The sequence below is a fragment of the Liolophura sinensis genome, chromosome 11 (genome assembly GCF_032854445.1).
Source record: "Liolophura sinensis isolate JHLJ2023 chromosome 11, CUHK_Ljap_v2, whole genome shotgun sequence".
In the NCBI taxonomy this organism is placed as follows: Eukaryota; Metazoa; Mollusca; class Polyplacophora; order Chitonida; family Chitonidae; genus Liolophura; species Liolophura sinensis.
In genome coordinates, this window is record NC_088305.1 from 13,823,062 (window position 1) to 13,839,075 (window position 16,014).

The window sequence follows — 16,014 nt, forward strand, 5'->3', positions numbered from 1 at the left end:
TTTGAAATAAAGTGCCGTAAGGCACCCAAATGTACACAAAATGCGCCTTACACATCGCAAATTCTTTTCAATCCAACTAAATTCAATGTGTGTAAACTTACAATAACATCATGCTTATCACAACAAGTACACTAACCTTTGAGGCACACTTCAATATCGACGGAAGACAATTGTACACTGGCACCATCTTCATCTGGCACCACATCAAAGCTGACTTTGTCGCCAGGTTTGTTAAAGGTCACATCAACTGTACCCGCTGTGAGATCATACTCCTTGACCTAAAATTACCACATAACCTTGCTCACATCTGGCAAATTATACACAGCCACCAAGTAAATCACTCTTAAGAAGGAAAACTCTTTAAAATTTCAAATCTTATGTTTTCAAGCTTCATAGAATAAACGTTGACAGATTTATTTCGTGTTTTCTTGTAGATCCTATGCTCTCCATACGCTGTAATAAAGCGGCATTTTCCACTAAAAATAATTTTTGAAATCTGGCTTTTTTGAACAACTAGGCTCATACCAATCACAAAGATATTTTTAGCAAAAAGACAGAAAGAAAGACACTGATAATAACCCTATACCTCTTCATCAGCATTCGTCAATATAACATGGAACTTTTTTTAGTAAAAAGGCATGAAGAATAACACTGATTATTTACCTCTACTTCTTCACCAGCATTCGTCAGTATGACACGCAGTTTGCCAGTCTTGTCGGTGTTGACAGCTACAGAGACAGTCATTACTACTGGAGTCTGTTCCAGCTTGCTGGTATCCAAGGTAACATCCAACTTGTCAGTGACATCGACGGGCTGATCGCCAGTTACATCCTGGGCTGGTGAATCTCCGTCAACCTCAACAGAATACAGCTGTACATTGGTCTCGTCTAAAGTGGTTGGTTGTTCCGTACATTCTGTAAGCGTAAAAATGTTAAAACCAGTCAAGAAAAAAATCATCAAAAATTTGACCACATCTTCAGTGACATTTATCAGGTGTTTAAAATTTGACTCTGTAATGTAGCACAAGAACAGTTCCAGGTGTTATCCAAACACTGAAAGGTATTATCGAATGTTTTTATGTCTATATGGGCAATAGCAGTTACTCACCATACTTCGTTGGAGTTGTAGCTGGTGTACCTGCAGTTGTACCTGGCGTTCCAACAGTTGTGCCTGGTGTACCTGCAGTTGTACCTGGTGTTCCTACTGTTGTACCTGGTGTTCCTGCAGTTGTGCCTGGCGTACCTGCAGTTGTACCTGCAGTTGTACCTGGTGTTCCTGCAGTTGTTACTAAACGAAAAGGGTTCAAAGCTAAAATGATCTTGAACTGATCAGCATTTCTTAAGATCTTACATTAGATTCCTTAGTTCTTCTCTTAGTTCAAATGCCAGAAAATTAAGCCCTGGGTGGTTTATAACTTTAGAAAATTTAACATAGAGCCTTAAATTCAAATATCCAAAATTTCTACATCGAGAATTACCTTTTCACCCCAAACATTTGAAGGCGCTGATAGATCGAGTCTGTTTGTAAAATGAAATTTTTTCAAACACGACAAAGACATCTTTTGTCTCCACGATTGCAAGGAAACAAATGTTTCGTTGACATTTAGCAGGTATTTAAATTTGAAATAAAGTGCCCTAAATCATCCAATAGTACACAAAATGCGCCTAACACATCGCAAATTCTTCTCACGCCAACTGAATTCAATGTTTATAAACTTACATTAACAGCATGGTTATCACAACAAGCACACTAACCTTTGAGGCACACTTCAACATTGACGGAAGACAGCTGTACACTGACACCATCTTCATCTGGCACCACATCAAAGCTGACTTTGTCGCCAGGTTTGTTGAAGGTCACATCAACTGTACCCGCTGTGAGATCATACTCCTTGACCTAAAATTACCACATAACCTTGCTCACTTCTGGCAAATTATACACAGCCACCAAGTAAATCACCCTTAAAAAGGAAAACTCTTTAAAATTTCAAATCTTATGTTTTCAAGCTTCATAAAATAAACGTTTACAGATTTATTTCGTGTTTTCTTGTAGATCCTATGCTCTCCATACGCTGTAATAAAGCAGCATTTTCCACTAAAAATAATTTTTGAAATCTGGCTTTTTTGAACAACTAGGCTCATACCAATCACAAAGATATTTTTAGCAAAAAGACAGAAAGAAAGACACTGATAATAACCCTATACCTCTTCATCAGCATTCGTCAATATAACATGGAATTTTTTTTAGTAAAAAGGCAAAAAGAATAACACTGATAATTTACCTCTACCTCTTCACCAGCATTCGTCAGTATGACACGCAGTTTGCCAGTCTTGTCGGTGTTGACAGCTACAGAGACAGTCATTACTACTGGAGTCTCCTCCAGCTTGCTGGTATCCAAGGTAACATCCAACTTGTCAGTGACATCGACGGGCTGATCGCCAGTTACATCCTGGGCTGGTGAATCTCCGTCAACCTCAACAGAATACAGCTGTACATTGGTCTCGTCTAAAGTGGTTGGTTGTTCCGTACATTCTGTAAGAGTAAAAATGTTAAAACCAGTCAAGAAAAAAGTCATCAAAAATTTGACCACATCTTCAGTGACATTTATCAGGTGTATAAAATTTGACTCTGTATTGTAGCGCAAGAACAGTTCCAGGTGTTATCCAAACACTGAAAGGTATTATCGAATGTTTTTATGTCTATATGGGCGATAGCAGTTACTCACCATACTTCGTTGGAGTTGTAGCTGGTGTACCTGCAGTTGTACCTGGCGTTCCAACAGTTGTGCCTGGTGTACCTGCAGTTGTACCTGGCGTACCTGCAGTTGTACCTGGTGTTCCCGCTGTTGTGGCTGGTGTTCCTACTGTTGTACCTGGTGTTCCAACAGTTGTACCTGGCGTACCTGCAGTTGTACCTGCAGTTGTACCTGGTGTTCCTGTAGTTGTTACTAAACGAAAAGGGTTCAAAGCTAAAATGATCTTGAACTGATCAGCATTCCTTAAGATCTTACATTAGATTCCTTAGTTCTTCTCTTAGTTCAAATGCCAGAAAAATAAGCCCTGGGTGGTTTATAACTTTAGAAAATTTAACATAGAGCCTTAAATTCAAATATCCAAAATTTCTACATCGAGAATTACCTTTTCACCCCAAACATTTGAAGGCGCTGATAAATCGAGTCTGTTTGTAAAATGAAATTTTTTCAAACACGACAAAGACAACTTTTGTCTCCACGATTGCAAGGAAACAAATGTTTCGTTGACATTTAGCAGGTATTTAAATTTGAAATAAAGTGCCCTAAATCATCCAATAGTACACAAAATGCGCCTAAAACATCGCAAATTCTTCTCACGCCAACTGAATTCAATGTATATAAACTTACATCAACAGCATGGTTATCACAACAAGCACACTAACCTTTGAGGCACACTTCAACATCGACTGAAGACAGCTGTACACTGACACCATCTTCATCTGGCACCACATCAAAGCTGACTTTGTCGCCAGGTTTGTTGAAGGTCACATCAACTGTACCCGCTGTGAGATCATACTCCTTGACCTAAAATTACCACATAACCTTGCTCACATCTGGCAAATTATACACAGCCACCAAGTAAATCACCCTTAAAAAGGAAAACTCTTTAAAATTTCAAATCTTATGTTTTCAAGCTTCATAGAATAAACGTCGACAGATTTATTTCGTGTTTTCTTGTAGATCCTATGCTCTCCATACGCTGTAATAAAGCAGCATTTTCCACTAAAAATAATTTTTGAAATCTGGCTTTTTTGAACAACTAGGCTCATACCAATCACAAAGATATTTTTAGCAAAAAGACAGAAAGAAAGACACTGATAATAACCCTATACCTCTTCATCAGCATTCGTCAATATAACATGGAATTTTTTTTAGTAAAAAGGCAAAAAGAATAACACTGATAATTTACCTCTACTTCTTCACCAGCATTCGTCAGTATGACACGCAGTTTGCCAGTCTTGTCGGTGTTGACAGCTACAGAGACAGTCATTACTACTGGAGTCTCCTCCAGCTTGCTGGTATCCAAGGTAACATCCAACTTGTCAGTGACATCGACGGGCTGATCGCCAGTTACATCCTGGGCTGGTGAATCTCCGTCAACCTCAACAGAATACAGCTGTACATTGGTCTCGTCTAAAGTGGTTGGTTGTTCCGTACATTCTGTAAGAGTAAAAATGTTAAAACCAGTCAAGAAAAAAATCATCAAAAATTTGACCACATCTTCAGTGACATTTATCAGGTGTCTAAAATTTGACTCTGTAATGTAGCACAAGAACAGTTCCAGGTGTTATCCAAACACTGAAAGGTATTATCGAATGTTTTTATGTCTATATGGGCGATAGCAGTTACTCACCATACTTCGTTGGAGTTGTAGCTGGTGTACCTGCAGTTGTACCTGGCGTTCCAACAGTTGTGCCTGGTGTACCTGCAGTTGTACCTGGCGTACCTGCAGTTGTACCTGGTGTTCCCGCTGTTGTGGCTGGTGTTCCTACTGTTGTACCTGGTGTTCCTACAGTTGTGCCTGGCGTACCTGCAGTTGTACCTGCAGTTGTACCTGGTGTTCCTGTAGTTGTTACTAAACGAAAAGGGTTCAAAGCTAAAATGATTTTGAACTGATCAGCATTTCTTAAGATCTTACATTAGATTCCTTAGTTCTTCTCTTAGTTCAAATGCCAGAAAAATAAGCCCTGGGTGGTTTATAACTTTAGAAAATTTAACATAGAGCCTTAAATTCAAATATCCAAAATTTCTACATCGAGAATTACCTTTTCACCCCAAATATTTGAAGGCGCTGATAAATCGAGTCTGTTTGTAAAATGAAATTTTTTCAAACACGACAAAGACAACCTCTGTCTCCACGATTGCAAGGAAACAAATGTTTCGTTGACATTTAGCAGGTATTTAAATTTGAAATAAAGTGCCCTAAATCATCCAATAGTACACAAAATGCGCCTAACACATCGCAAATTCTTCTCACGCCAACTGAATTCAATGTATATAAACTTACATTAACAGCATGGTTATCACAACAAGCACACTAACCTTTGAGGCACACTTCAACATTGACGGAAGACAGCTGTACACTGACACCATCTTCATCTGGCACCACATCAAAGCTGACTTTGTCTCCAGGTTTGTTGAAGGTCACATCAACTGTACCCGCTGTGAGATCATACTCCTTGACCTAAAATTACCACATAACCTTGCTCACTTCTGGCAAATTATACACAGCCACCAAGTAAATCACCCTTAAAAAGGAAAACTCTTTAAAATTTCAAATCTTATGTTTTCAAGCTTCATAAATTAAACGTTTACAGATTTATTTCGTGTTTTCTTGTAGATCCTATGCTCTCCATACGCTGTAATAAAGCAGCATTTTCCACTAAAAATAATTTTTGAAATCTGGCTTTTTTGAACAACTAGGCTCATACCAATCACAAAGATATTTTTAGCAAAAAGACAGAAAGAAAGACACTGATAATAACCCTATACCTCTTCATCAGCATTCGTCAATATAACATGGAATTTTTTTTAGTAAAAAGGCAAAAAGAATAACACTGATAATTTACCTCTACTTCTTCACCAGCATTCGTCAGTATGACACGCAGTTTGCCAGTCTTGTCGGTGTTGACAGCTACAGAGACAGTCATTACTACTGGAGTCTCCTCCAGCTTGCTGGTATCCAAGGTAACATCCAACTTGTCAGTGACATCGACGGGCTGATCGCCAGTTACATCCTGGGCTGGTGAATCTCCGTCAACCTCAACAGAATACAGCTGTACATTGGTCTCGTCTAAAGTGGTTGGTTGTTCCGTACATTCTGTAAGAGTAAAAATGTTAAAACCAGTCAAGAAAAAAGTCATCAAAAATTTGACCACATCTTCAGTGACATTTATCAGGTGTTTAAAATTTGACTCTGTAATCTAGCACAAGAACAGTTCCAGGTGTTATCCAAACACTGAAAGGTATTATCGAATGTTTTTATGTCTATATGGGCGATAGCAGTTACTCACCATACTTCGTTGGAGTTGTAGCTGGTGTACCTGCAGTTGTACCTGGCGTTCCAACAGTTGTGCCTGGTGTACCTGCAGTTGTACCTGGCGTACCTGCAGTTGTACCTGGTGTTCCCGCTGTTGTGGCTGGTGTTCCTACTGTTGTACCTGGTGTTCCTACAGTTGTGCCTGGCGTACCTGCAGTTGTACCTGCAGTTGTACCTGGTGTTCCTGTAGTTGTTACTAAACGAAAAGGGTTCAAAGCTAAAATGATCTTGAACTGATCAGCATTTCTTAAGATCTTACATTAGATTCCTTAGTTCTTCTCTTAGTTCAAATGCCAGAAAAATAAGCCCTGGGTGGTTTATAACTTTAGAAAATTTAACATAGAGCCTTAAATTCAAATATCCAAAATTTCTACATCGAGAATTACCTTTTCACCCCAAACATTTGAAGGCGCTGATAAATCGAGTCTGTTTGTAAAATGAAATTTTTTCAAACACGACAAAGACATCTTTTGTCTCCACGATTGCAAGGAAACAAATGTTTCGTTGACATTTAGCAGGTATTTAAATTTGAAATAAAGTGCCCTAAATCATCCAATAGTACACAAAATGCGCCTAACACATCGCAAATTCTTCTCACGCCAACTGAATTCAATGTATATAAACTTACATTAACAGCATGGTTATCACAACAAGCACACTAACCTTTGAGGCACACTTCAACATCGACGGAAGACAGCTGTACACTGACACCATCTTCATCTGGCACCACATCAAAGCTGACTTTGTCGCCAGGTTTGTTGAAGGTCACATCAACTGTACCCGCTGTGAGATCATACTCCTTGACCTAAAATTACCACATAACCTTGCTCACTTCTGGCAAATTATACACAGCCACCAAGTAAATCACCCTTAAAAAGGAAAACTCTTTAAAATTTCAAATCTTATGTTTTCAAGCTTCATAGAATAAACGTTGACAGATTTATTTCGTGTTTTCTTGTAGATCCTATGCTCTCCATACGCTGTAATAAAGCAGCATTTTCCACTAAAAATAATTTTTGAAATCTGGCTTTTTTGAACAACTAGGCTCATACCAATCACAAAGATATTTTTAGCAAAAAGACAGAAAGAAAGACACTGATAATAACCCTATACCTCTTCATCAGCATTCGTCAATATAACATGGAATTTTTTTTAGTAAAAAGGCAAAAAGAATAACACTGATAATTTACCTCTACTTCTTCACCAGCATTCGTCAGTATGACACGCAGTTTGCCAGTCTTGTCGGTGTTGACAGCTACAGAGACAGTCATTACTACTGGAGTCTCCTCCAGCTTGCTGGTATCCAAGGTAACATCCAACTTGTCAGTGACATCGACGGGCTGATCGCCAGTTACATCCTGGGCTGGTGAATCTCCGTCAACCTCAACAGAATACAGCTGTACATTGGTCTCGTCTAAAGTGGTTGGTTGTTCCGTACATTCTGTAAGAGTAAAAATGTTAAAACCAGTCAAGAAAAAAATCATCAAAAATTTGACCACATCTTCAGTGACATTTATCAGGTGTTTAAAATTTGACTCTGTAATCTAGCACAAGAACAGTTCCAGGTGTTATCCAAACACTGAAAGGTATTATCGAATGTTTTTATGTCTATATGGGCGATAGCAGTTACTCACCATACTTCGTTGGAGTTGTAGCTGGTGTACCTGCAGTTGTACCTGGCGTTCCAACAGTTGTGCCTGGTGTACCTGCAGTTGTACCTGGCGTACCTGCAGTTGTACCTGGTGTTCCCGCTGTTGTGGCTGGTGTTCCTACTGTTGTACCTGGTGTTCCTACAGTTGTGCCTGGCGTACCTGCAGTTGTACCTGCAGTTGTACCTGGTGTTCCTGTAGTTGTTACTAAACGAAAAGGGTTCAAAGCTAAAATAATCTTGAACTGATCAGCATTTCTTAAGATCTTACATTAGATTCCTTAGTTCTTCTCTTAGTTCAAATGCCAGAAAAATAAGCCCTGGGTGGTTTATAACTTTAGAAAATTTAACATAGAGCCTTAAATTCAAATATCCAAAATTTCTACATCGAGAATTACCTTTTCACCCCAAACATTTGAAGGCGCTGATAAATCGAGTCTGTTTGTAAAATGAAATTTTTTCAAACACGACAGACAACTTTTGTCTCCACGATTGCAAGGAAACAAATGTTTCGTTGACATTTAGCAGGTATTTAAATTTGAAATAAAGTGCCCTAAATCATCCAATAGTACACAAAATGCGCCTAACACATCGCAAATTCTTCTCACGCCAACTGAATTCAATGTATATAAACTTACATTAACAGCATGGTTATCACAACAAGCACACTAACCTTTGAGGCACACTTCAACATTGACGGAAGACAGCTGTACACTGACACCATCTTCATCTGGCACCACATCAAAGCTGACTTTGTCGCCAGGTTTGTTGAAGGTCACATCAACTGTACCCGCTGTGAGATCATACTCCTTGACCTAAAATTACCACATAACCTTGCTCACTTCTGGCAAATTATACACAGCCACCAAGTAAATCACCCTTAAAAAGGAAAACTCTTTAAAATTTCAAATCTTATGCTTTCAAGCTTCATAAATTAAACGTTTACAGATTTATTTCGTGTTTTCTTGTAGATCCTATGCTCTCCATACGCTGTAATAAAGCAGCATTTTCCACTAAAAATAATTTTTGAAATCTGGCTTTTTTGAACAACTAGGCTCATACCAATCACAAAGATATTTTTAGCAAAAAGACAGAAAGAAAGACACTGATAATAACCCTATACCTCTTCATCAGCATTCGTCAATATAACATGGAATTTTTTTTAGTAAAAAGGCAAAAAGAATAACACTGATAATTTACCTCTACTTCTTCACCAGCATTCGTCAGTATGACACGCAGTTTGCCAGTCTTGTCGGTGTTGACAGCTACAGAGACAGTCATTACTACTGGAGTCTCCTCCAGCTTGCTGGTATCCAAGGTAACATCCAACTTGTCAGTGACATCGACGGGCTGATCGCCAGTTACATCCTGGGCTGGTGAATCTCCGTCAACCTCAACAGAATACAGCTGTACATTGGTCTCGTCTAAAGTGGTTGGTTGTTCCGTACATTCTGTAAGAGTAAAAATGTTAAAACCAGTCAAGAAAAAAGTCATCAAAAATTTGACCACATCTTCAGTGACATTTATCAGGTGTATAAAATTTGACTCTGTAATGTAGCGCAAGAACAGTTCCAGGTGTTATCCAAACACTGAAAGGTATTATCGAATGTTTTTATGTCTATATGGGCGATAGCAGTTACTCACCATACTTCGTTGGAGTTGTAGCTGGTGTACCTGCAGTTGTACCTGGCGTTCCAACAGTTGTGCCTGGTGTACCTGCAGTTGTACCTGGCGTACCTGCAGTTGTGCCTGGTGTTCCCGCTGTTGTGGCTGGTGTTCCTACTGTTGTACCTGGTGTTCCTGCAGTTGTACCTGGCGTACCTGCAGTTGTACCTGCAGTTGTACCTGGTGTTCCTGTAGTTGTTACTAAACGAAAAGGGTTCAAAGCTAAAATGATCTTGAACTGATCAGCATTCCTTAAGATCTTACATTAGATTCCTTAGTTCTTCTCTTAGTTCAAATGCCAGAAAAATAAGCCCTGGGTGGTTTATAACTTTAGAAAATTTAACATAGAGCCTTAAATTCAAATATCCAAAATTTCTACATCGAGAATTACCTTTTCACCCCAAACATTTGAAGGCGCTGATAAATCGAGTCTGTTTGTAAAATGAAATTTTTTCAAACACGACAAAGACAACTTTTGTCTCCACGATTGCAAGGAAACAAATGTTTTGTTGACATTTAGCAGGTATTTAAATTTGAAATAAAGTGCCCTAAATCATCCAATAGTACACAAAATGCGCCTAACACATCGCAAATTCTTCTCACGCCAACTGAATTCAATGTATATAAACTTACATTAACAGCATGGTTATCACAACAAGCACACTAACCTTTGAGGCACACTTCAACATTGACGGAAGACAGCTGTACACTGACACCATCTTCATCTGGCACCACATCAAAGCTGACTTTGTCGCCAGGTTTGTTGAAGGTCACATCAACTGTACCCGCTGTGAGATCATACTCCTTGACCTAAAATTACCACATAACCTTGCTCACTTCTGGCAAATTATACACAGCCACCAAGTAAATCACCCTTAAAAAGGAAAACTCTTTAAAATTTCAAATCTTATGTTTTCAAGCTTCATAAATTAAACGTTTACAGATTTATTTCGTGTTTTCTTGTAGATCCTATGCTCTCCATACGCTGTAATAAAGCAGCATTTTCCACTAAAAATAATTTTTGAAATCTGGCTTTTTTGAACAACTAGGCTCATACCAATCACAAAGATATTTTTAGCAAAAAGACAGAAAGAAAGACACTGATAATAACCCTATACCTCTTCATCAGCATTCGTCAATATAACATGGAATTTTTTTTAGTAAAAAGGCAAAAAGAATAACACTGATAATTTACCTCTACTTCTTCACCAGCATTCGTCAGTATGACACGCAGTTTGCCAGTCTTGTCGGTGTTGACAGCTACAGAGACAGTCATTACTACTGGAGTCTCCTCCAGCTTGCTGGTATCCAAGGTAACATCCAACTTGTCAGTGACATCGACGGGCTGATCGCCAGTTACATCCTGGGCTGGTGAATCTCCGTCAACCTCAACAGAATACAGCTGTACATTGGTCTCGTCTAAAGTGGTTGGTTGTTCCGTACATTCTGTAAGAGTAAAAATGTTAAAACCAGTCAAGAAAAAAGTCATCAAAAATTTGACCACATCTTCAGTGACATTTATCAGGTGTTTAAAATTTGACTCTGTAATCTAGCACAAGAACAGTTCCAGGTGTTATCCAAACACTGAAAGGTATTATCGAATGTTTTTATGTCTATATGGGCGATAGCAGTTACTCACCATACTTCGTTGGAGTTGTAGCTGGTGTACCTGCAGTTGTACCTGGCGTTCCAACAGTTGTGCCTGGTGTACCTGCAGTTGTACCTGGCGTACCTGCAGTTGTACCTGGTGTTCCCGCTGTTGTGGCTGGTGTTCCTACTGTTGTACCTGGTGTTCCTACAGTTGTGCCTGGCGTACCTGCAGTTGTACCTGCAGTTGTACCTGGTGTTCCTGTAGTTGTTACTAAACGAAAAGGGTTCAAAGCTAAAATGATCTTGAACTGATCAGCATTTCTTAAGATCTTACATTAGATTCCTTAGTTCTTCTCTTAGTTCAAATGCCAGAAAAATAAGCCCTGGGTGGTTTATAACTTTAGAAAATTTAACATAGAGCCTTAAATTCAAATATCCAAAATTTCTACATCGAGAATTACCTTTTCACCCCAAACATTTGAAGGCGCTGATAAATCGAGTCTGTTTGTAAAATGAAATTTTTTCAAACACGACAAAGACATCTTTTGTCTCCACGATTGCAAGGAAACAAATGTTTCGTTGACATTTAGCAGGTATTTAAATTTGAAATAAAGTGCCCTAAATCATCCAATAGTACACAAAATGCGCCTAACACATCGCAAATTCTTCTCACGCCAACTGAATTCAATGTATATAAACTTACATTAACAGCATGGTTATCACAACAAGCACACTAACCTTTGAGGCACACTTCAACATCGACGGAAGACAGCTGTACACTGACACCATCTTCATCTGGCACCACATCAAAGCTGACTTTGTCGCCAGGTTTGTTGAAGGTCACATCAACTGTACCCGCTGTGAGATCATACTCCTTGACCTAAAATTACCACATAACCTTGCTCACTTCTGGCAAATTATACACAGCCACCAAGTAAATCACCCTTAAAAAGGAAAACTCTTTAAAATTTCAAATCTTATGTTTTCAAGCTTCATAGAATAAACGTTGACAGATTTATTTCGTGTTTTCTTGTAGATCCTATGCTCTCCATACGCTGTAATAAAGCAGCATTTTCCACTAAAAATAATTTTTGAAATCTGGCTTTTTTGAACAACTAGGCTCATACCAATCACAAAGATATTTTTAGCAAAAAGACAGAAAGAAAGACACTGATAATAACCCTATACCCCTTCATCAGCATTCGTCAATATAACATGGAATTTTTTTTAGTAAAAAGGCAAAAAGAATAACACTGATAATTTACCTCTACTTCTTCACCAGCATTCGTCAGTATGACACGCAGTTTGCCAGTCTTGTCGGTGTTGACAGCTACAGAGACAGTCATTACTACTGGAGTCTCCTCCAGCTTGCTGGTATCCAAGGTAACATCCAACTTGTCAGTGACATCGACGGGCTGATCGCCAGTTACATCCTGGGCTGGTGAATCTCCGTCAACCTCAACAGAATACAGCTGTACATTGGTCTCGTCTAAAGTGGTTGGTTGTTCCGTACATTCTGTAAGAGTAAAAATGTTAAAACCAGTCAAGAAAAAAATCATCAAAAATTTGACCACATCTTCAGTGACATTTATCAGGTGTTTAAAATTTGACTCTGTAATCTAGCACAAGAACAGTTCCAGGTGTTATCCAAACACTGAAAGGTATTATCGAATGTTTTTATGTCTATATGGGCGATAGCAGTTACTCACCATACTTCGTTGGAGTTGTAGCTGGTGTACCTGCAGTTGTACCTGGCGTTCCAACAGTTGTGCCTGGTGTACCTGCAGTTGTACCTGGCGTACCTGCAGTTGTACCTGGTGTTCCCGCTGTTGTGGCTGGTGTTCCTACTGTTGTACCTGGTGTTCCTACAGTTGTGCCTGGCGTACCTGCAGTTGTACCTGCAGTTGTACCTGGTGTTCCTGTAGTTGTTACTAAACGAAAAGGGTTCAAAGCTAAAATAATCTTGAACTGATCAGCATTTCTTAAGATCTTACATTAGATTCCTTAGTTCTTCTCTTAGTTCAAATGCCAGAAAAATAAGCCCTGGGTGGTTTATAACTTTAGAAAATTTAACATAGAGCCTTAAATTCAAATATCCAAAATTTCTACATCGAGAATTACCTTTTCACCCCAAACATTTGAAGGCGCTGATAAATCGAGTCTGTTTGTAAAATGAAATTTTTTCAAACACGACAGACAACTTTTGTCTCCACGATTGCAAGGAAACAAATGTTTCGTTGACATTTAGCAGGTATTTAAATTTGAAATAAAGTGCCCTAAATCATCCAATAGTACACAAAATGCGCCTAACACATCGCAAATTCTTCTCACGCCAACTGAATTCAATGTATATAAACTTACATTAACAGCATGGTTATCACAACAAGCACACTAACCTTTGAGGCACACTTCAACATTGACGGAAGACAGCTGTACACTGACACCATCTTCATCTGGCACCACATCAAAGCTGACTTTGTCGCCAGGTTTGTTGAAGGTCACATCAACTGTACCCGCTGTGAGATCATACTCCTTGACCTAAAATTACCACATAACCTTGCTCACTTCTGGCAAATTATACACAGCCACCAAGTAAATCACCCTTAAAAAGGAAAACTCTTTAAAATTTCAAATCTTATGCTTTCAAGCTTCATAAATTAAACGTTGACAGATTTATTTCGTGTTTTCTTGTAGATCCTATGCTCTCCATACGCTGTAATAAAGCAGCATTTTCCACTAAAAATAATTTTTGAAATCTGGCTTTTTTGAACAACTAGGCTCATACCAATCACAAAGATATTTTTAGCAAAAAGACAGAAAGAAAGACACTGATAATAACCCTATACCTCTTCATCAGCATTCGTCAATATAACATGGAATTTTTTTTAGTAAAAAGGCAAAAAGAATAACACTGATAATTTACCTCTACTTCTTCACCAGCATTCGTCAGTATGACACGCAGTTTGCCAGTCTTGTCGGTGTTGACAGCTACAGAGACAGTCATTACTACTGGAGTCTCCTCCAGCTTGCTGGTATCCAAGGTAACATCCAACTTGTCAGTGACATCGACGGGCTGATCGCCAGTTACATCCTGGGCTGGTGAATCTCCGTCAACCTCAACAGAATACAGCTGTACATTGGTCTCGTCTAAAGTGGTTGGTTGTTCCGTACATTCTGTAAGAGTAAAAATGTTAAAACCAGTCAAGAAAAAAGTCATCAAAAATTTGACCACATCTTCAGTGACATTTATCAGGTGTATAAAATTTGACTCTGTAATGTAGCGCAAGAACAGTTCCAGGTGTTATCCAAACACTGAAAGGTATTATCGAATGTTTTTATGTCTATATGGGCGATAGCAGTTACTCACCATACTTCGTTGGAGTTGTAGCTGGTGTACCTGCAGTTGTACCTGGCGTTCCAACAGTTGTGCCTGGTGTACCTGCAGTTGTACCTGGCGTACCTGCAGTTGTGCCTGGTGTTCCCGCTGTTGTGGCTGGTGTTCCTACTGTTGTACCTGGTGTTCCTGCAGTTGTACCTGGCGTACCTGCAGTTGTACCTGCAGTTGTACCTGGTGTTCCTGTAGTTGTTACTAAACGAAAAGGGTTCAAAGCTAAAATGATCTTGAACTGATCAGCATTCCTTAAGATCTTACATTAGATTCCTTAGTTCTTCTCTTAGTTCAAATGCCAGAAAAATAAGCCCTGGGTGGTTTATAACTTTAGAAAATTTAACATAGAGCCTTAAATTCAAATATCCAAAATTTCTACATCGAGAATTACCTTTTCACCCCAAACATTTGAAGGCGCTGATAAATCGAGTCTGTTTGTAAAATGAAATTTTTTCAAACACGACAAAGACAACTTTTGTCTCCACGATTGCAAGGAAACAAATGTTTTGTTGACATTTAGCAGGTATTTAAATTTGAAATAAAGTGCCCTAAATCATCCAATAGTACACAAAATGCGCCTAACACATCGCAAATTCTTCTCACGCCAACTGAATTCAATGTATATAAACTTACATTAACAGCATGGTTATCACAACAAGCACACTAACCTTTGAGGCACACTTCAACATTGACGGAAGACAGCTGTACACTGACACCATCTTCATCTGGCACCACATCAAAGCTGACTTTGTCGCCAGGTTTGTTGAAGGTCACATCAACTGTACCCGCTGTGAGATCATACTCCTTGACCTAAAATTACCACATAACCTTGCTCACTTCTGGCAAATTATACACAGCCACCAAGTAAATCACCCTTAAAAAGGAAAACTCTTTAAAATTTCAAATCTTATGTTTTCAAGCTTCATAAATTAAACGTTTACAGATTTATTTCGTGTTTTCTTGTAGATCCTATGCTCTCCATACGCTGTAATAAAGCAGCATTTTCCACTAAAAATAATTTTTGAAATCTGGCTTTTTTGAACAACTAGGCTCATACCAATCACAAAGATATTTTTAGCAAAAAGACAGAAAGAAAGACACTGATAATAACCCTATACCTCTTCATCAGCATTCGTCAATATAACATGGAATTTTTTTTAGTAAAAAGGCAAAAAGAATAACACTGATAATTTACCTCTACTTCTTCACCAGCATTCGTCAGTATGACACGCAGTTTGCCAGTCTTGTCGGTGTTGACAGCTACAGAGACAGTCATTACTACTGGAGTCTCCTCCAGCTTGCTGGTATCCAAGGTAACATCCAACTTGTCAGTGACATCGACGGGCTGATCGCCAGTTACATCCTGGGCTGGTGAATCTCCGTCAACCTCAACAGAATACAGCTGTACATTGGTCTCGTCTAAAGTGGTTGGTTGTTCCGTACATTCTGTAAGAGTAAAAATGTTAAAACCAGTCAAGAAAAAAGTCATCAAAAATTTGACCACATCTTCAGTGACATTTATCAGGTGTTTAAAATTTGACTCTGTAATCTAGCACAAGAACAGTTCCAGGTGTTATCCAAACACTGAAAGGTATTATCGAATGTTTTTATGTCTATATGGGCGATAGCAGTTACTCACCATACTTCGTTGG

General features: G+C 38.8%; 1 protein-coding gene across 1 annotated transcript in view; it reads right to left on the minus strand.

Annotated features, from left to right (window-relative positions):
• Nucleotides 1–301: 301 nt before the first annotated feature.
• Nucleotides 302–16,014, minus strand: part of LOC135478101 (uncharacterized) — a 90,008-nt gene continuing 74,295 nt past the window's right edge. Inside the window, exons 86-105 of the mRNA XM_064758372.1 lie at nt 15,558–15,808; nt 15,031–15,172; nt 13,898–14,148; nt 13,371–13,512; nt 12,240–12,490; nt 11,713–11,854; nt 10,580–10,830; nt 10,053–10,194; nt 8,920–9,170; nt 8,393–8,534; nt 7,262–7,512; nt 6,735–6,876; nt 5,602–5,852; nt 5,075–5,216; nt 3,942–4,192; nt 3,415–3,556; nt 2,282–2,532; nt 1,755–1,896; nt 664–914; nt 302–307 (exon numbers count right to left, since the gene is read on the minus strand). Of these exons, the coding sequence (XP_064614442.1) occupies nt 302–307; nt 664–914; nt 1,755–1,896; nt 2,282–2,532; nt 3,415–3,556; nt 3,942–4,192; nt 5,075–5,216; nt 5,602–5,852; nt 6,735–6,876; nt 7,262–7,512; nt 8,393–8,534; nt 8,920–9,170; nt 10,053–10,194; nt 10,580–10,830; nt 11,713–11,854; nt 12,240–12,490; nt 13,371–13,512; nt 13,898–14,148; nt 15,031–15,172; nt 15,558–15,808 (3,794 nt within the window). The remainder of the gene's footprint in view (nt 308–663; nt 915–1,754; nt 1,897–2,281; nt 2,533–3,414; nt 3,557–3,941; nt 4,193–5,074; nt 5,217–5,601; nt 5,853–6,734; nt 6,877–7,261; nt 7,513–8,392; nt 8,535–8,919; nt 9,171–10,052; nt 10,195–10,579; nt 10,831–11,712; nt 11,855–12,239; nt 12,491–13,370; nt 13,513–13,897; nt 14,149–15,030; nt 15,173–15,557; nt 15,809–16,014) is intronic.